The 20,865-nt window shown below is 46.6% G+C and overlaps 1 protein-coding gene across 3 annotated transcripts in view; it reads right to left on the bottom strand.

Annotated features, from left to right (window-relative positions):
* Positions 1 to 20,865, bottom strand: part of NOL4 (nucleolar protein 4) — a 262,828-nt gene that overhangs the window by 130,034 nt on the left and 111,929 nt on the right. For all 3 annotated transcript variants that reach the window (XM_060243837.1, XM_060243838.1, XM_060243839.1), the window contains exon 5: positions 13,624 to 13,756. In XM_060243837.1, the coding sequence (XP_060099820.1) occupies positions 13,624 to 13,756 (133 nt within the window). The remainder of the gene's footprint in view (positions 1 to 13,623; positions 13,757 to 20,865) is intronic.

The following is a 20,865-nucleotide window of genomic DNA, read 5'->3' as shown; positions in this document are numbered from 1 at the left end:
CATTTAATTTCTTATCTTGCGTAGTGATTTAGATTCCTGTTAAAGTAGTACATTATTTTTTCATTGTTAGATGTCAAAAACATATGGGTTTTTGCTTCATTTAGTAGTTAAAGAGCAGCTATATGGCATCTTTATGTTTGCTATATACAGGGTAATATTTATTATCTAAAATTTAATTATTCCGCTCTCTTAATTAATCAGGTTTACAGCATATCAGTCTAATCTGATGCTAATGCTAAAAGCATTATTAATGTAGTACTATTGTGGCTTCAATCCAAAGTTTTATATAGAAAGGAATGGAGATGCATGTGCAGAATTGTCTCTGGCACTGAAGTCATCAATGAAAATCTTGTGTGTAAGTGGCCCAGACTACTGGTAAGCCATTTCTAGACTCATTCTGGTAAATAAAGTTCAATAATGTATAGCTGTCAAATCCAACTGTGCAGGTTCAAATAAAAATTCAGAACATGATGTGAACCCACAAATTAATTGCGAAGGGGGAAATGGTGGTGTCAAAGGAAGAAACACCTTTGGCCTCCCCCACTGCCTGGTGCTTCCCCTTCCCTGCTTCTGCCTTCTCTACACTCTTTCTGTAGTCTTCCCACTTATCTTCCTTCCTTTCCCAGCTGATCTCCTTACCAACCATTCATCCACAATCCTATCTTCATCTCTCCTCAGTGCTCTAAATTCCCTCCCTCCAAAAACCTTGCTCTGAACTCTGCCCCTTCCACTTCTTCCCTCTTCTCAGAAGCTCCTTAGGGCTGGTCTGCAAGGGGACCCAGGAAACAAGGATGCTGTAAGAGTTTTGCTTAACAGAGACTTTCTTGCCTACATCTCTAAAATGGGGCTATGTTGGCTAAGGCTAAATGAGTGGTACTTGCTTACTACAAGCCAACACAATTCCCCTGTGGATCCGGGGATAGCAGCTGATCAATACCCTCCACTGACAATAATATTCTGCAGCAGAATGAGGTAAATCTCTCTTGTGGCAGTTGCTGTGATTAAAGAGGCTCATTCTCACCCCTGGCTATTTGTTTGCAAAAGTTTCTCTCAACTAGAGATGCTGCAAATATCATGACAAAATGGTTCAGCAGGCCACTATACTGTGACTGACAGTTGCAATAATGCATGAGCTGGTCCTTGGATCTGTTTCCCTGTCCATCAACCTGCTTAAACTGCTGCTGAACACCTTTGCAACTGTGCTGGTCACATTTCATCTCCTTCTATCTTGCAAGCCACTTTGGCCTCTGTTCATTAGCTGAAATTGATTCTCCCCCAGGAACATGGATGGTCAGGTCAGGCAATTAAATTATATGGGTGGGGGTACTAGAGGTCTCATAAGTTTCTGCAAAAGTTTTCATGTATGAATTATCCCTGAGAATAACATGCACTTAAATGAGCCCTGTACAATAAAACTTACTTTAAAATACAATGTTTATTGATAATAATTGTCTGACCGATTAATTTGTTCACTGTTTACTTATGCAATTGACTGCCAAGCAGCAAGCAAAAAGGACTGAACTGTGGGAGAGAAGGAAAACTGGGATTCAGATTGCGTGAGAACATGAATGCATGAAATGCATTTCAGTATACTGAACTATCTGAATAGGAGAAAGGTAACTCAACCAACAGGTTCAAGTCACTCCTGAACAATCAGTTGAAAACATTGCTTCCTGTTGACAATTGGTGAACACAGAGGGTACATTCACACACACTAAATAATACATTTTGCAACTGGATTTTTACTGTGTAAGAACAGCAAAATCCACTTGCAAACAGTCACTGTATAAAAGTGCCCATTATGTGAGCTGAACCTACAGATGTCTGGGCATCTTTGCTCCCAACAATGTCTTTTATCTTGTCCATTCCTCCTGTTTGCTTTAAACCTTGAATATCTGCACACAAATAGTAAGCTTACAAATAAATAAAAAATTAAAATGCTGATTACAAAATTTCACCCATGACCAAATATCTCCATGTCACATTTTAATTATATGTGGGGAAACCCCATCACGACTCCCAACCACACCCAAAGCAAAGGCTAGGTATGGATAGACAGTTTCATGTGCACTGGAGGCATCCCAGAATGGAGCAGCCAAATCCCAATCAGATGCTCTCATGCGATACACCCATATATCAGACGAGGGTGCTTTGCCATGTTCACAAGCTTGCTGTGCACCATCCACTTAGTGCAGTTTTTATTTTTATTTGCCATGCATTCATGCACACATGTGCCAATGCAATCGGGGCAGTGATTTAAAAAAAAAAAAAAGAAGAATCATCGTGAGTGCCTTGAGCAGATTGGTGGGTTCACACCACCAATCTGCCTCACTTGCTTCCTTCCACATTCAGACGTTGGAAAGACGGATGGAGTGTGGCAGAGTAATTTGCTGTAACTTCCCAAGTGGTAGCTATTTGATCTGTCTCAGAGATGTTGGAGAACGGGGTGAGTGCAACAGCGGGATGGACAGCAGCTGTGCCTGTCTGATCTTGTTTTTTTAATCTGCCTGGCAGGCATGCCTATGTCAGCTCAAATTGGCCATCTGAATTCAGTCATATACTTTAAAACAGTTCTCATATGAGTCACACAAGTGAAGAGAACTCGAAGCCCATAAGCCCCATTATTTAGTGGTTCATAGTAATCAATCTAGTGTTTCTCGGGAAAGAACTAGAATCCTACAGGAAGCAAATGTGGATATTTCTGGTTCTTTGATTTACAATAAGCTTTAAATTAGCTTTAGCAGGTATTTAGTACCCAGCAGAAAACTGACTCAGCTCAATAACCATGTGCTGAAGGATAAAATCCTCCTAGTAACTTGCTCTTTTTCCACTGAATGAAATTCTTGAGAAGGCCAACACAAAATCATTCTTTTAATTTTGCCAGCTTAGCAATATATAGGTTTTATACTAGTTCTTGGCACATAGATAAAGTCATTCACAGCAGTTAAACTAATGTCAAAGGATAATTGTCACTGGACTAAAGGACGAAACATCTGAGTTGTTTGCAAGAGAGAGATCATTTTCATTTATTATTATTATTATTGGCTTAAAATCTTCACTTACATAATTATGCAATAATAACCAAGAACTTGATCATAACCAATTGTTAGTAGATTGTTGTTAACGTCAAACATGACAAACAATTTTGAGGCAATTATTGTCATTGCAAGACACATTTGAGGGTTCCAGGCAAAAGTAATAGAAAGTGACAGTTGTGCAGCTGGAATGGTGGTGTGGAAAATGTGATTGTTCTCTGGTCACAGTGCACAATCAGAACTCAGAATTGCACCTAGTAAATACATAATTTGTGTCTCTTAACATCTGAGACCACGGAAAGCAAACTGTGTTGTAAAAATATAAACAACCACATATTTTTAAATAAAAGAAAGGATTATTTTTTAAAAAAAATACTAGCTTGTGTAGTTAATAAAGCAGGATGATCAGTTTTCTGATTGCATTCTTTATCTCTAAACCTTACTACTCTTCTTCATACTGTGATTACCAAGCTGACACACATTAAATAACATAAAAATAAGCATATGCATTATTAATGTTTAAATTACTGTTTAGAAAAAGGCAATTATTTCAAAATATGAAAGTCCACAGGACAGGAAGCAGATCACTGATCTTAGCAAACCTCACCCAAAACTTGAAAAAAGACAAGAAGGGTTGTTCTGAGAAACCCAGAGAATAGCTGGTGGTACAAGTCTTCCCCATTGGCTGGAGGGTGGGGGTTGCTCCATATTAAGATTGAGCAACAGGCAGCTTGGCCAATGAGAGAATAGGTAGAACATGGACAGTCTGTCTGGAGAATTATATTACAGGAAAGATTATAATTTAAGTCAATCAGTCAAGAGAAACCCATTAAAATATTACAATCTAAACTATAGATGGCATTAAACAGTATATATTTCTTCCCTCAGAGGAGAGAGCACAGATAATGGGACTGAGTATGATAGTAACCATTGTCCTCAACCATAAGCCTGGTGGGACATCTCTGTCTTGCATGCCCTGTGGAACTGTATCAGGTCCTGCAGGGCATAGATTTCACCAGGCAGAGAATTCCACCAGGCTGGCACCAGAGCTGAGAAGGTATTCCAAGAAGACAAATTACAAAACCAAAAGACTCATATCACTTACCAGATTCAGTAACATTAGGATTTCTCTTGAAGGGTATGAGTTGATATATGCCACTTTCTGTTTGTGGTGAAATTTGAAATTCACGTGTCATTAATAACCCCTGCCTGAATTTTCTTTCAAAATCTAACTGCCCTGAGACTTGCAGCATTGATTTTACTTCTAAATTAAAGAATCATACCAACTTTTTCTGTGGGTTTCTGAGAGTTAATAGTCAGCATGTGCTGATGATGATCACTTACTCTTAATCTTTCTTGTTTTTCATAGCTTTGGTTTGTTTTTACTTTGGTAACTTGAATGTTTTATCAAATGGTTAGGGTTGCCAAGTCCAATACCAGAAATATCTGGGGACTTTGGGGGTGGAGCCAGGAGACACTGGGGTGGAGGTAGGGGGAGGGGGGAAATGGCGCCAGGGAGCGTGGCGAGCCGCCCTGTCTTGGAGCAGGCGACGCCGCTGAGCAGCTGCCACCTCTTCTCCGCTTGCCGTGGCTGCTCCTCCGAGATGGGCTCAGGCTGAGCCCATCTCGGAGGAGCAGCCGGGGTGGGGCGGGGGGGCCGGCAGCGGCGCGACGGCCTCGCCCGCTCCGCCTCTGGGGGGTGGAGGCGGGCCCGGGGCGTGGCGAGCCACGAGTCCGGGTCCTAGAAGGGCCCGGATTCGCGGCTCGCCATGCTCCTGGCCTGCCTCGCCCTCCCCTTCTCTGGTTTTGCCTGCACTGCTGCCGCCTCTTGGCTGCTCTTCCGAGATGGGCTCAGCCTGGGCCCATCTCGGAGGAGCAGCTGTGGTGGGCGGGGAGGGGGCGGCCGCGGCGCAGCGGCCTTGCCTGCTCCAGGATCGGGCGGTTCGCCATGCTCCTCGGCGCCGTTCCCCCCCTCCCCCCGCTTCCATTTTTTTGGGGAGCGGGGGAAGAGGGTGGAAATCCTGGGGTCCCCCGCCAGGGCGGGAGGGTTGGGAAGCCTACAAATGGTAGTGTTTCTGCTTGTTAGGATACATTTGAAACTGGTTTTACTATTAAAAGATGCCTTGTAACAAGAAAAAAGGATAAAAACATTTTAAATGTTTAAAAACATTTGTGTTACCCCTACAAATACAGTTAGTCCCCACTTCTTAAACCCTTTGGAAACTAAATATTTTGAGGAATGACATCTTCAAAGGAATTGTCTTCATATGCACAGTAAATAAATACATTTACAATGTGTTTTGTAACCTTCAGTTTAAAAACAAGACTATAAAGATCATTGTTTCCAGATAGGGAATTTTACAAAGCCTGCTTTTAGGTTCTACTTTCCACTGCTCTGTCATGTTAATGTCATGAGCTGGAATACCCCAAGGAGAGTAGAAAAGAAAAGCCTTAGCTGCTAGGCCAGAATGCTGCTAGTGGGTAAGTAATAAGAGGATTCTATCAGAATGAATTAGTTTAGGACAGTTGGGTAGGAAGCTTCAGGAAAGACACTCAGTGTTTTAATTTAGAGTAACTGAAATGGGAAGATAGCAGGCCTGCTACCTAAAAGGGTTGCTGGGGGCAGAAATACAGAAATGTGTATTGACAGTCAGAGCCAAGCTAATGAAAAAACAACAGGTATGAGGCAAAATTTTAAAATTAACACTGGGCAATGGGAGGAGGAAGTCCAACATTCCCTGTGCTATATCTGCCCCTTTCTTCACTACTCTTAGTGAACCATGTTCTACTACTTTTTGACAGGAACAATGAGGGCTACCAAGCTGAAACTGACAACCCTGAGAAGAAATTCAGAGAGGGGGCCTGATGTATTATATTGGCATGCTGACATCAATTCTGCTAAAACCCAGAAATAACATCATTACATGCCCTAGAATTTACAAAAAGTCTATGGTTTTGTAAATGCTAGAGCAGGGATGTCGAGCATGCAGTTCAGGGACTGAATCAGGCCCCCAGAGGGCTCCTATCAGGCCCCTGAGCAATTGGCTGTCATCTGCTTCCTTCTCCCTATATCTTGCTTCCTTCTGCATAAAAGCTTGCTTGGCAAGGCTTGCTCAATTGCACAGCAGAGCTACTGAGACAAGCCTCTCTTCCTTCTATTGGCGGAGGCTCCCCCCCCCCTCCCCGCAGTCCACTGGGGAAAGAAGGAAAGAGCCACAGCTTCCTTTGCCCAGTTCCCTGGATCCCATGGGAGAAATACAAAGAAAGCATCTTCAAAACCAATGAATGCTAATGTTTTGGGGTTTTTTAAATATATATTTGGGTTTGTGTTCTTTATAAAATTTATATCTCTGCTACCCAATCTTAAATAGGTACACACATGGCCCAGCCTAGCATGGCTCAGCCCAACCCAACATTGCCCGGCCCAACAAGATCTCATTTATGTCAGATCCAGCCCTCATAGCAAATGAATTTGACACCCCTGTGATAGAGTGTTTTTACTGAAACTGACATCAATGCACTGGTGCAATGCCTATTTGTGCTCCATTTTCCTTCCTCATTTCCTCCCATCACCACCTAAGGCACCAGCAGCCAAAGCAGGAGGCATGGTATCCCTAGGAAAAACTTGTTTTTTTCTCCTGCTAATTCCAGGTAAGGAGTTCTTAGGATTTATTTTAGCCAAGGTTTTGGTGTATTCATGCAATGCATCCTTGGTTTGAGGTACTGGTTTCCCACCCATTCATGTTGCTGACAGCAAACTAGAACATGATGCCAATGTTTTAAATATATATAGACAACCAATTTATTGCCAGTACAGAGTGGGAGAAAGTTCTCTCCAGGACTAAAACTTAGATGCAATGGAAAATGCCATGGAAAGGTTTTCTCAATGTAGAAAGGGAATTAATAAATGGGAAGAGTGAGAAAAGAAGTAACGTCATCCAATTCATCCTGTCCCTTACAATGCAAATACTGCAGTTCTCTGGTGTCTGAGAATGTCTCACTTTATTCAATGAGGCTAACCCCAGGTAAATGTGTACAGAACTGCAACTGAAGTTTCCTACATGTAAGGTGTCTCTACTATTTTGAAAGGCTCCAGAAAGGAGCCCCCCCCCCACTCCTTGATCCATTGTGAAATTGTTCTGCTAAATTAGGCAACATTTCTTCAGTCTAAACCTAATCTAATAATTTAATACAACTGTTTGCATGTGACTGAATACCTTAACAAATCACACTCCCTCTTCATTCTTTTTAAATACTGGAAAGTTATCCCTCAAGCTTCTTTTCTCTGATCTAAAAACACCATGTTTGTTTCAATACACAAGTCTGTTTTGTAGACCTGCTATTTTTTTCTACCTCATCTCCGAATTGACTAACAGATTTGGTAAAAAGGAGCATTCAAATGCAATCCATTCCTACCCAGCATACAGGTTGAACACATACTGTCAAATAAGGATGGGCAAGATCTGAACCATGATCAGAATTCACAAACAGAAGTTCTTGGCAGGTCTACTATCATGAACTTTCATGAACTTTTTGAAGCAGTTCATGGGAGCTTGTGATGGTTCAAGGCTCCAAATTCTTTTAAAACCCTATTTTTTGTTCCCAGCCAAAGCCACAAAAACAGCTGAATGGTGGAGAGACATTCCCCATTGCTCAGCTGTTTCAGGCTGTCTTGTACAGTCCCTTTAAACTTTAAAAGGACTATAGAAGTCAGCCTGAAAAACAGCTGAGGCAGAGGGGGCTCTCTTGTGCAGTCCCTTTAGATGGGCACATTTAAAGGGGTTGCCCAAGGGAGCCCAATACAGCCAAGCCCACAGAGAGAAGTCTTCATGTTGGCCCAACTTCAGGTTCTCTTTTACAGCATGATTTAAAGTGGCTGAACAAGGGAACCCAATAGAATTGAGCCTGTGGAGAGAAGTGTTCCCACTGGCTCAGCTTTGGACTCCTTGTGCAGCCCCTTTAAAATGGCTATACAAAAGAGCCCAATGGAGCTGAGACCATAAGGAGATGCCTCACCTCTAGACCAGCTTTAATGTCTCTCATGCAGTCTGAAGCTGGGTCAGCAGGGAGACTTCTCCTCACAGGTTCTGCTCCATTGAGCTCCCTTGTGCAGCCTAGTTTAAGGAAGCTGGGCAAGAAAACCTGAAGCTGGACCAGTGGGGAAACTTCTCCCCATGGGCTCAGCTCCATTGGGCTCCCTCCTGAGTCCAGTTTAACGGGGCTGTGCAAGAAAGCCCAAAGCAAGGCCAGTAGACAGACTACTCCCTGTGGGCTCAGCTCCATTGCCCTCCCCTCATCCAACCTGGTTTAAAGGGGCTGTGCAAGAAAGTCCAAAGCTGGGCCGATGAGGAGACTTCTTCCCATGGGCATTGCTCCAGTGGGCTCCCTTGTGCACAAGACAGCCCGAAGCTGGGTCAGCAGGGATACTTCTCCCTATGGTCTGAGCTCTATTGGGCTCCCTTGTGCAGCCTGGTTTAAAGGAGCTGCACAAGAGAACCTGAGACTGCAATGATGAGGAGGCTTCTCTCCATGGGCTCTGCTCCAGTGGTGTCCCTTGTGCAGCCTGCTTTAAAGGGGCTAAGCAAGAGAGTCCAGAGCTGGGCTGGCAGGGATGCTTCTCCCCACAGACTCAGCTCCATTAGACTCCTTTGAAAAGTCCCTATAAATGGAGCTGTGCAAGACTGCCCAAAGCTGCTCCAGTGGGCTCCTTGTGCAGCATAATTTAAAGGGGCTATATAGGAGAGACCGAAGCCTGGCCTGTGGGGAGATTTCACCCTATGGGCTCAGCTCAGTTGGGCTCCCTTGTACAACCCATTTTAAAGAGGCTGTACAACAGAGCCTGAAGCTGGGCTGTTGGGGAGGTTTCTCCCCCACGAGTTCAGCTCCTTTGGGCTCCCTTCAGCAGCCCCTTTGAAAGGTCCAGCATAAGAGAGCTCGAAGCTGGGCCAGCAAGGCAACTTCTCCCCACAGGCTCAGCTCCACTGGGCTGCTTTGAGCAGCCCCTTTAACCAACATGGCATATGAGACCCCAAACCTCAGCCAGTGGAATGACTTCTCCATGCAAGGTCAGCCCCACTGAACTCCCTTGAGCAGCCCCTTTAAGTGAGGCTGTGCAAGACAGCCTGAAGTTGGGCCAGCAGAGAGACTTCTGTCTGTGGGCTCAGTTATACTGGGCTCCCTCATGCATCCCCTTTAAATGAGGCTGTGCAAGAGAGCCCAAAGATGAGCCAGTGAACAGACTACTCCCCACCAGCTCAGCTGTTTTTCAGGCTTTCTGCAGTCCTTTTAAAGTTTACATAAAACAGCCCAAAACAGCTGATTAGCAGGGAGCATGCTGTTCCTTGCTGCTCACCTGGTTTTTTTGGCTTTCTCCAAACCCTGTTTAAAGGGACTGCAGTCTCAGTAGGATGTGTGGGGCCTCAAACTGGTTCACTTTGAGAACAGACCTCCTGGGTCAGTTCATCATTTGGTTCATGGGTCAGCCACAAACCATGAACCAAACTGCACTTTTGGACTCATGTCCACCCCTATTGTCAGAGCAGATCAAGTCTGATTAATACAACCAACCCCCACCCCAAACCTGACCTACCCATGATTGGGCTCTGCTTACAAACAAACGTACATAAGCACAGAAGTCCATTTCAATTAAATAAACCTTCATCCATTACAGTACAGCTTCTAGAATGTATTAAAAAGTAAATTAGAATTGTTTATCATCAATATAATGGACTTGGGGCTGTTGAAGCAGTCTCTATCTACAAAAAATATCAACTGTGAGGTTGAAAGAGGTACAACAGAGATCTATCAAAGCCTAGAGCTTTGCTGCCATCTTATGTTCAATTACTTCTCCCAAAGGAAGTAAACAGAGACTGATTGATAATCTATATTAACAGCAGATTATTTTGGATGTTGCCTGTGCTAAGCAGAATAATAACTGCATACTTTTGCCTATTGCTTTCTGCACACAGTATTCTTGGTTGGCCTTATAGCCCATTGTTCTATAGTATTCTTGGCTTATTATTCACTTGCTAAGTGTCCATTTTTATAACAGGCAGGGTTTGTGTAGAGAAAATTGCTGTGTAATAGAAAGCCCTGAGGCAGAATGGGACATTAAAAATGGTTCAAGAGGAACCTGAGCATAATGGTCCCAACAGGGGTTGCTCAGCTTGGACCTGACCATCAGTGGGCTCACCCACTGGTTCCTCAACACTGCTTTCAGATGCATCTGACCTAACTGGTAGCCATGCAGGGGGGTGAGGACAAGTGAACAAAGTTGTTTCAACTCTGACTGTATCTATGCTGAGCAACTAATGAGACTCAATTTTGGCTTGCTCCTGGCTACCAGTGGATCTTCAGGGCATTGGGCTACCTGGTAAAAGTGAATGGTAGCAATTAGAGTTGCATGCGTGGAAAAGTCTCTCTCTCTAATAGTATGTTGCAGCTAAGGCTCGCTGTTTTTTGTATCCTTGAGTAGGCGGAGTTAATCTGTCTGACACAAAATACAAGATACAATTCTTCACATTCATAGTAATGGAAAGCTTTTGGAATGCTTGTGATCTGATTTGTAGATCAGTAGCATTCCAAAGGAACTAATCATAGTTCAGTCACCTTCATTTCCTGCTTTAAATTTTCCAGTTTTTTCCCTTTATATCTGTGTGTGACTTTACAGCCTAAGCAAACATCTAATCCCATGAGTCAGCCACAGAGCACATTTTTATGTATACAAACCCCAGTTCAATCCCTGGCATGTCTAGATTAGTTGGCGGGCAAGATGTTTCTCTGCTTGTGACCCTAGAGAGCCAATGCTAACTAGAGCAGACAATATTGAACTAGATCAGTGGAATGACTCAGTGAAATCTAAGTTCATATGTTCATAATAAATGATTAAAAAGTAATAGTAGGTCATGTTAGCCATGGACCCCCTCCAACCACTTTTGAACTGTTATGGACTGTCACTACCTGGCAGCAATGCCAGACCAGCTATGGGCATTTAGCCCTCATGGACTATGTAACATGGAATCAGGCCAGGCACTGCTTGTTCACTGCCTGTGCCTGCTACATTGTGAGTAGCCTATGCCCACAAGGACACATGAAACTTGGACTGTGTTTCACCTCCAAGCTGCCCTGACCTGTCGGCTGCGTTCGACATCAGTTATATCGGTTCGACATCAGTTACTAGCCCACCGCCTCGCCGACACAGGGATTCAGGGGCTAGCCTTACAGTGGCTTTCCTTTTTCCTTTGCGGTCGGGGACAAAGGGTGTCAATTGGGGGAGAGTCGTCCCAGAGACACCTACTTAATTGCGGTGTGTCTCAGGGGGCAGTTCTATCCCCAATGTTGTTTAACATTTACATGCAACCCCTTGCACAGATTGTTCGGAGGTATGGGCTGGGTTGCCATCAGTATGCTGATGACACCCAGTTCTATCTACTGATGGACAGCCAACCTGACGATGTCCCAGAAAGCCTAGATCAGGTGCTGAAAGTCGTGGCTGGTTGGCTTCAACTGAGCCGACTGAAGCTGAACCTGACGAAGACAGAGGTCCTTTGCCTGAGTTACAGCAGCCTGGGCAGGGAAATCCCCCAGCCAACTTTTGACAGGGCACCATTGACAATGACGTCCAAGGCCAGAAATTTGGGGGTGCTATTGGAGGTCTCCCTGACAATGGAGGCCCAGATAGTAGCAACTGTGAAATCCGCCTTCTTTTACCTTAGACGGGCAAAGCAGTTGGTTCCTTTCCTTGACCTTGGCGACCTGGCAACTGTGATTCATGCAATGGTCCGCTCAAGACTGGACTACTGTAATGCCCTCTACTTGGGGCTGTCTTTGTCGTAAACCTGGAAACTTCAGCTAGTGCAGAACGTGACTGCTAGGCTGCTACTGGGGTGGCCCAAGTGGGAGCACATACAGCCAGCACTGCAGAAACTGCACTGGCTACCAACTGGATTCATTACAAAATGCTGGTTATTACCTTTAAAGTCCTATATGGCCGAGGACCCGTTTACCTGATGGACCATCTGTCCCCACATGTTCCCCAGAGAGTGCTGAGATCTGGATCCCAATATCTCCTAGTGATCCCTGGGCTGAAGGAGGCGAGACTGTTGACCACCAGGGTTCAGACCTTTTCAGTGGCAGCTCCCTCCTGGTGGAACCAATTGCCAGAAGAGATTAGAGCCTTGCAGGACATTGTTCAGTTCCACAAGGCCTGTAAGACTGTTCTCTTCCAGCAAGCGTTTTGTTGACTGCAGGAGAATCCCAGAAGAATCCTGGAACAACTGTCACCTTGAGAATGAGTAACATCTAATCTAGCACCAACTGTATACTGTTTTTAATTTATATTATTTAATGATTTTACTGATTTTATTGATTTTATGATTGCAATCATTGTTCTATGATCTGATGTAAGCCGCCCTGAGCCCATCTTGGCAGGCAGGGCAGGGTATAAATCAAATTAAACATAAACATAAACAAACATGACCTGCAGATTAGTGACTGCACTGCTTCTCCCAGAAGACATGACCAGAAGCAGCCCTGAGGGAAGCCATGCTCCTGAGATGTGTTAAAAGAACAACAAATTCTCCTGCCAGTCAACATGATGGGGAGACCCTTCAAGCATGCATCACATTCCAGCAAATGTTGCAAGCTTTGGAAATACAGATGCGTGGGCCTGCCTAGAAACAAAGGACTGAAGAACTACCATCCATAAGACAAAGAAGTCTTCCTGCCAATCATCAAGGAAGTCTCTTCCTATCAATAGGACATAGCTGGATTAATCGCCCATCTCTAGCCATCTCTACCCATCCTCCCTCCTCCTATATCTTTTCTCTCTTGGATATTCCTTCCTGAGGTGTTACAATGACAAATATTAGGCTCTAAATTGACCATTATAGTTTCTTCATTCAATAGGTGGTCCGCTCCCAGCAGACCATCATCGCACATCAAATTCTTTTGTTCAAACTCCTGGGAACCATTGCCAGGCTATCAAGATCTAGCCCCGGGATACAAAATTGGCTATATAAAATCAGGTTTTTGGTGAATCAGGTGTGACTCTGACAGTACCCCCCTCCCACCTTGCTGCCAGAGGCTCCCCAATCCTGATCAGGTTGAGTCCTCGTCCATGTGGTGCTGGTCATCTCATGGATTCCTCCCCCCTTTTCTTCTCACTGCTATATCTCTGTATCTCATCTGGATTGGTATGCATAACCCACAAACAATACTCTTGCTAATGCAACCATCTCTATCTTTCCCCCACTATATTTCCTAGTTCTGTATTGCTTGAGTGAGATATGCTTGTATGTGTGATTGTATTTTCAACATATTTTTCTAGTAAACATTTTAAAATATTTGAATTCTGAATTCCTTCTGATACTGGACCTTCATATTATTGGTATAAGAATCCTGCTCCAAGACAGCTCTACCTATGGTCTACCTCTTGCTAATTCCACTATCAAAAAGAGGAGACCCCAGCAATTCAGCTAACAGTCATAGGAAGCAATTGAACAGCCAAAGAATCAAAGCCAATGAATATTTTTTGGTGATGAAGAAAGAGAGATGACCAGGAAGATTTCATTTAAAAAAATTAATTTACCATCTTGCTGACCCTGAAGAGTTTGTGGACTTTGAATTCTTTCTTCAAGATTTGAGCTAAGGTCAGAGTTTACTGCAGACATCCTGGTGGAATCACTCAGATCAAATTCATCACTTTCTATAGAGCTTTCATCCTAAAAATATAAAATACCATATTTAGTTTGTTTATTTAGAAAAAAATTCCTGCCTCTTCAGAAAACCTGTTCAAGGTAGATTACAAAGCATAATAAAAACATAATACAGAATTAAAACATTAAAAATTATCAAACTATTAAGCAAGCATTAAAAGCCCAGCAGGAGCACAAAAACAGCACAAAACATTTCATATCTCAAAACAAGGTTCTTAAAGCACTTCTCAGACAAGCAGCAGACTGTCAAAGGAATGTAAGAGATCAAACCCTTAGTCAAAAAGCCTGAGTAAAAAGGGGTGGGGGGATGTACTGGTGCTTGAAAGAAAGTAAGCTAGGTGCCAGGCAACCCTCAAAGAGAATGGCATTCCTGATCCCAAGCCATTTAGCATTTTGAACCAACCACCTCTTTGAACTGTGCCAAGAAACACATGGGCTGCCAGTTCAACTTTTTCTGCACAGGGGTAATATTATTTCTGGTATTCCACACCAACAGAACCCCTGGTTCCACATTTTGGATATGTTTTCAAAGGGAGTTTCAAAGTTTTCAAAAGCAGCCCTGGAAGAGCACATTACAGTAATCTCACCATGCCAGATCATGCTTTTTGAGACTTCCATAATACCAAAACAATTAAAAGGTACTACATGCCACATGTAGTTGACAAAGGAAACCTGAGCATTCAACTAAGGCTAGGATTAGGGATAGGCACAGATTGGCTCATGAAGTAAAGTTTGTCATGAATTTTGGTCAGTTTGTGGTTTGCAAAGCAACATTTGCGGAGAGGTGCCCAGCATGAATATTTCACAAGTTTTGGTGCTGTTTGTGAGTGGCTACAGGTCCAGACAGACTATTTCCACTAAATTAAACTGTTTACAAAACTCCAAGGCAACAGAGGGATGGAATTCTCCAGCTTGGAAACACCAATATTAGCTCTCCAAAGTTTAACAGGCACTGCTGGCTGCTAATAACAGGATTCACATTCTGCTCTATGAGAACAGAAAGCTATATATCAGTCCAGCTGCACACCCTCTCCACTGTTGGCAGTTGCACAGAGAGGGAGGAAACTTGTCAGAAGTGTACTAGCAGAGCACATTCCCTCCCAGGGGTCATTTCATAGAAAAAGAGGTGTCAAAGCTCATTAATGCAACCCATTTGCATAACTCATTTGTATATGCCACACACCCCAGACATCACCGGAAGGTGTACTAAATTATATCAACTCAGCATCTACCTTAAAATGCTTCTTGAATTATAATTGTCATAATAAAACCTCACTCCCATCATACTTTTTAAATTACTTTTTCCTATGTGGCCACAGTGGCATGATGAAAATTTCCATCTGTCTGCTTTATATATTTTGGTTATTTTCCCATTTTTTGTGGGGGGGAAATATTAGAAAGTTTGTCAAATCTTAGAGTTCAGCAAAATTCTCACCAGGGGGTGGGGGGTTTGAGCAACAGAGCCCAGAAGTAAGTATTGGGGGGGGGGGGCAAGAAAGAAAGAGCACAATAAAATTTAGAGGTTCCGAAACTCCACTCCTGTGAGCTGCTGCCCAAAATGAGGCCTGTTCCTCCTGATTGTGAAATCCTCTCTCCTGCTGGGGTTTTGGTTTTAGGAGGACTCAGGGCTCTGAGCCACCCTATCTCTCTGCTCTTGCCAAGCAGAGGGGCTTAGCTAGCTCATTCCTTGGCTGAGGACCCATATTTTGATTCTGAACAGTTCTCCTTTGCTGAGGTTTGGGGGTGTTAGGTGGACAGGGTTTTGGAGAGGGGGAACTGGAACCCCAGAAATGTAATCTGGCCTCATTTTGGAGAAATTCTATATGAGTGCGTGGCAGGGTAAAGTTATCTCTGTGTTTGGCGTGTGTAGCTTGCCGGGGGTCCATTCTATGCAGTTTTGAATCTTTGCCTGACATTTCTCAAAAAAGTACTTTCCTGTCTTGACATTAGTCCTGTTGGGTTTGCAGTGTCACAGTAGCAATGGTCCTGCTGGACACATTGCACTGGTTCTGCTGGCCTGGCAAAAATGCCCCCTACCTTCAGTTTCTTCTGCAGAGATTCTAAGGGACTTTGATTCTATTCTGTTGAGCTTCTATTGCCCTTGCTCTCTCTCTCTCTCTCTCTCTCTCTTTTTGCTTCCCCCTCCATTGGAAAAAAAGTTTGGTGTCTCTAGAATGCACAAGATCTTTTTTTTGGGGGGGGGGGGTGTAACTTGGATCCCATAAATCTTGGTCATGTCCCCCAGTCTCCACTGGGCAATGGGAAGCCCCCCAGGCTTTGTCGTGTTCTTAGAATTGCCAGCATTTAGCTGGGACCTAGAGATCCTCCCAAAATTCCAATTCATCTTCAGACAACACAGATAATTTTCCCTGGAAAACATAACTTCTTTGAAGGATGGATTTTATGGCATTATACTCTACTGAGTCTCTCCCCTCCCCAAACCCTGCCTGCTTTAAACACCATACACAAATCTCCAGGAATTTTCCAGCCCAGAATTAACAAGTTCCTGATGACAGCAGTAGAAGCATAGTGAGGCCCAGAACTTGCAGTGGGACTGAGTTTAAAATGAACTTATTTAGTCCAGCCTGAATCAACCTTAGTGTATTTTGTTCCACAAATCCCAGCATGTTGTTTTTGCAAAGCCCACTCTTGTATGTATGGCACTATTAACTTTTGGAGGCAGTTATCTTCAAAGTAGGGGTTTTTTTAAACTAATTTTTTTTTTTTTGCAAACCTGGAGTTTCCCCCAAGTTTGCAGAACCCTACATAGTTGCTGCAGCTGGCCTCATTTTATGAATCTGCCTGTCTGCACAAGAGCCAGCCCTTGGCTACAAAATATAGTGACTGCAATTTCTTTTGTGCTAGACTTCTAAGTTAGCCCTCTGTACAAAAAAAGCTATGATATTTAGTGGTGTTTTATCTTCCAACCCACATACATACAGGGGTGACTGATATCCCCTTGGAAACAGAAACTGAATGCAAATCCAGGAACAGATAGTTCAGAATGGGCCATAATATATGAAAGAATTTCAAGGCATGCATTAGAAATGACATTGTTTATGTTCTCCAATACATTTGCCTGTCCTTGGTACTACATACATGCAAAGGACATCCTATCTTTGGAGATTAGAGAAAATGGTAAAATCTGGAGTGTTCAGAATACGGATGGGCACAAATGAAAACAAGTGGTTCAATTTGAGGTCAAGGAAATCCTCCATTTGAGTATGTCACGGCTGGGGCCGGGTCAGGCAAAGTCCAGAGGCAGTCCAAGGTCTGTAGCCAGTAAGCAGGAGGGTCCGAGGCGCCAAATCCGAATCACTGTAGAAGTATCGCAGGTCTGAGGTCCAGAAGCCGAGGTCAGGGAGTCCAGAAGTCCAAAGCCAAAGTCAGGGAGTCAGGAACCAAAGTCAAGCCGGAGTGGATGCTAGAATGTCAGGGAGATGACTAGTTGCTTCCACAAAGCTTCCTCCCAAAGCCCACAGCTATATAGCCCTCTGCTGGCTGTTGCCCGTTTGGGCTAATTGCTGGCTCAGGGAGGCAGCCAGGATCCTGTTACCACTCAAGCATCCTTGCTCTTAGAAGGGCCAGAATCCTCTCAGAACTCAGGGCTCAGGGAGCGTCTTGCTTGTGAGCGTGCCGCCCTCCTCCGATCCCTGAGGTCCTGCCGGAGGCGGTCACGCACACGAGCCACCCGAGAGGGCGAGGCAGGGGGGCTGGGATCTTCTCCAGCAGGAGGCAGGGGCACTGGTGCAGGTGGCAGGGGCACAGTTTCCTCATCAGACTCAACTTCCTCTGAAGGGTCCCCAGCACCCATGACACTATCCCCCCCCCCAGGGCCCCCCTCCGTCGAGGGACCTGGAAGGTCGGGGTGGTCGTTGTGGAACTGGTGCACCAAGTCCGGGGCATGAAGATTGTCCTCGGGCTCCCAAGACCGGTCTTCTGGGCCGTATCCCTCCCAGTCCACCAGGTACTGGAGGCCTCCACGATGGTACCGGGAGTCCAGGATCTGGCGCACCTCATATTCTTCCTCGTCATCCACCAACACTGGTGGTGGCGGCGGTGGGGAAGGAGTCCGAGCTGGGTCAGGGGGTGCAGCCGGAACAAGGAGGGAGCGATGAAACACGGGGTGAATGCGGAGGTGGGGTGGCAACTGGAGCCTGAAGGCGACGGGGTTTATTTGTTCAACGACGGGGTAGGGTCCAATGAACCGTGCATCCAGCTTGTGAGACCGACCAGGCCGGCGCAGGTAGCGAGTTGAGAGCCACACCTGATCCCCCGGCTGCACTGGAGGGCCTTCTTGCCTCTTTCGGTCCGCAGCCCGTTTATATGCCTCCTTGGCTTGCTGTAGCTGCTCTCGGAGCAAGTCTTGGCTGGCACGGAGTTCTTGCAGGTAGGCATCGACGGCGGGGACATTCGTGGGTGGTAGGATCGCTGGGAAGAACCGAGGGTGGTACCCGTAGGTTGCAGCAAACGGGGTCATTTGGGTGGATGAATGGACCGCGTTGTTGTATGCAAACTCCGCTAGGGGCAATAGAGTGGTCCAGTCATCCTGCTGGTAACAGGTGTAACAGCGGAGATATTGCTCTAGCGTGGCATTGGTGCGCTCTGTCTGGCCATCTGTCTGTGGGTGGTAGGCCGAGGACAGGTGCACTCGAGTACCCAGGCTGGAATGGAGGGCTTGCCAGAACCGAGAGGAGAACTGAGGGCCCCGATCGGAGATCAGATGGGCTGGGAGTCCATGCAGACGAAAGATGTGTTGCAGGTAAAGCTGGGCCGTCTCCTGAGCTGTGGGGAGTTTCGGGCACGGAACAAAGTGGGCCATCTTGGTAAATAGGTCGACGACCACCCAGATACAAGTCTGACCCTTGGAGCGTGGAAGTTCCGTGATGAAGTCCATCGAGATGGTATCCCAGGGTCCTGAAGATGTGGGCAAGGGCTGCAGCAACCCTGAGGGTTTGGCTGGGATGTCTTTGGCCCGTCGGCAGACGTCACAGGAGCTGACATAGCGGGCAACATCAGCGCGAACTCGTGGCCACCAGAATTCCCTTGTCAGCAAGTGGGTGGTCTTATGCTGTCCAAAGTGCCCGGCGGGTAACGAGTCGTGGGTCAGGCGTAGCACTTCTGCCCGCAAGGGCCCGGGCGGCACATAGAGGCGTTCGCGGTGTAGCAAGAGGCCGCCTCGAGTCGTGAACTCCCCTGTTGGGTCATCTTGGAGAGCCTGGAGGTGTTGCTGGACCCAGGGATCATTGGCCTGGCTAGCCCGAATGTCCTCCACGAGTGCTGGTGAAGTGGAGGTGGCTGCAAATACTGAGGGCGGCAGGATTGGAGCAGCGGGCGCGGTCTCAGTTGAGGCAGGGGCGTATTCCGGTTTCCGGGAGAGCGCGTCTGCTTTCCGGTTCTGGGTATGGGGGATGTAGGAGATCCGGAAGTCGAAGCGAGAGAAGAATAGGGACCACCGGATCTGGCGCTGGTTGAGACGGCGGGTGGTCTGGAGGTGTTCCAAGTTCCGGTGATCGGTGAGCACTTGAACAGGGTGGCGAGCCCCTTCGAGGTAATGTCGCCAAACCTCAAACGCCGCCTTGATCGCGAGCAACTCCCTCTCCCAGATGGTATAGTTCCTCTCTGCAGCAGTGAGCTGCCGCGAGTAATAGGCGCAGGGCTGTAGTGGCTGGGACGGCTCCTCGCGCTGGGACAGCACTGCTCCCAGGGCCACGTTGGAGGCATCAGCTTCCACCGTAAAGGGAAGCTGGGGGTCTCAGGAGTGGCCCGGTGGCAAAGCGAGTAGTTCCTGCTGGGCCCAGTCCACGATGGGGTTGTGCAGCTTCAGCCAGGAAAGGCCTAGAATCAGCGGGAAGCGAGGCATGCGGGCGACATCAAACCGCAGCTGTTCTTGGTGCTGCTGGACGTGGAAGGTGATGGGACAGGTCTCCTGGGTGACGGGGCCAGAACGGAGGAGGCGCCCGTCAATAGCCTCCACCAGCGACGGAATCCCTTTTGTCTGCACAGGGATCTGGTGCTGCTTCACAAAGGCGGCATCTATAAAACAGTGGGCCGCTCCCGAGTCCAGCATGGCATACACGAACAGCCAGCGTTCGTCAGGCAGACGGAGTTTGACTGGTAGCAGGAATGGCCCTGGGGTATCAGCCCGCTGTTCAGAGGACCCAGCTAGTCGCCCCAGGCTGGGGGGTCCACTTACGCCTGGGGCTGCCCTTTTGGCGGCGGTGGCAGTGAAGGTCCAGGTATCCGATGCTTAGCAGGGCAGCCAGAGGCATAGTGGCCTGCCGTGCCGCAGTAGAGGCACAGATTCTGCGTGCGGCGTCTGGTCTTTTCCTCTGGGGTCAGGCGGGGTCGAGCAGCTCCAAGCTGCATAGGCTCATCCTTGGTGCTGGTACTAGCTGGGGACGGGCGAGGAGCCAGGTAGCACGGCGCAGGGAGCTGGCGCCCTCTGGTCTTGGCTTGGCGGCGACTTTCCAGGCGGCCATCGATGCGGAGGCAGAGGGTGATAAGTTCTTGGAGCGTGGGTGGCTGCTCCACCCTGGCCAGTTCATCCAGGACCTCCTCTGCCAACCCCTCAGTAAACTGGTCCATCTGGGCAGCCTCATTCCACGCCAAGTCCTGGGTCAGGAGCTTGAATTCAGTGGCATATTGAGCCACCGAGGAGTTGCCTTGTTTCAGTGCCCTGATCTTCCGGTTGGCTGTGGCTGCTTGGACTGGGTTTGAGAAAGCAGCAGACAGGTGGGCCTCAAACCCCTGGTAATCAGTCAGTAGGGGAGAGGACGCGACCAGTAAGGGTGTGGCCCCTTTAACAGACTGATGACGAAACACACCTTGGTTTTGTCATTGAGGAAGTCCCGTGCTCTCAGTTCAAAGTACAGCCGACACTGTGCTAGGAAAGCAGGAAATTCTTCCACGGCACCCCCAAACCTGTCAGGTGGGGGAACTGGGCACTTGGCTGGAGCACTGGCCGCAGGTTGTTGCTGCAAGTGCACTACTGCCTGTGTTAGCTGCTGTACCTGGGCTTGGAGCGCAGCCAGTAGTTCTGTGGTTTCACTTGCTTCAGCATCCATCCTGTGGAGTGGGTGTTTGTCGGTGGAAGCAATCTGTCACGGCTGGGG

This window comes from Heteronotia binoei, chromosome 7, assembly GCF_032191835.1.
Source record: "Heteronotia binoei isolate CCM8104 ecotype False Entrance Well chromosome 7, APGP_CSIRO_Hbin_v1, whole genome shotgun sequence".
NCBI lineage: Eukaryota > Metazoa > Chordata > Lepidosauria > Squamata > Gekkonidae > Heteronotia > Heteronotia binoei.
This window is presented reverse-complemented; position numbering and strand designations above follow the sequence as displayed.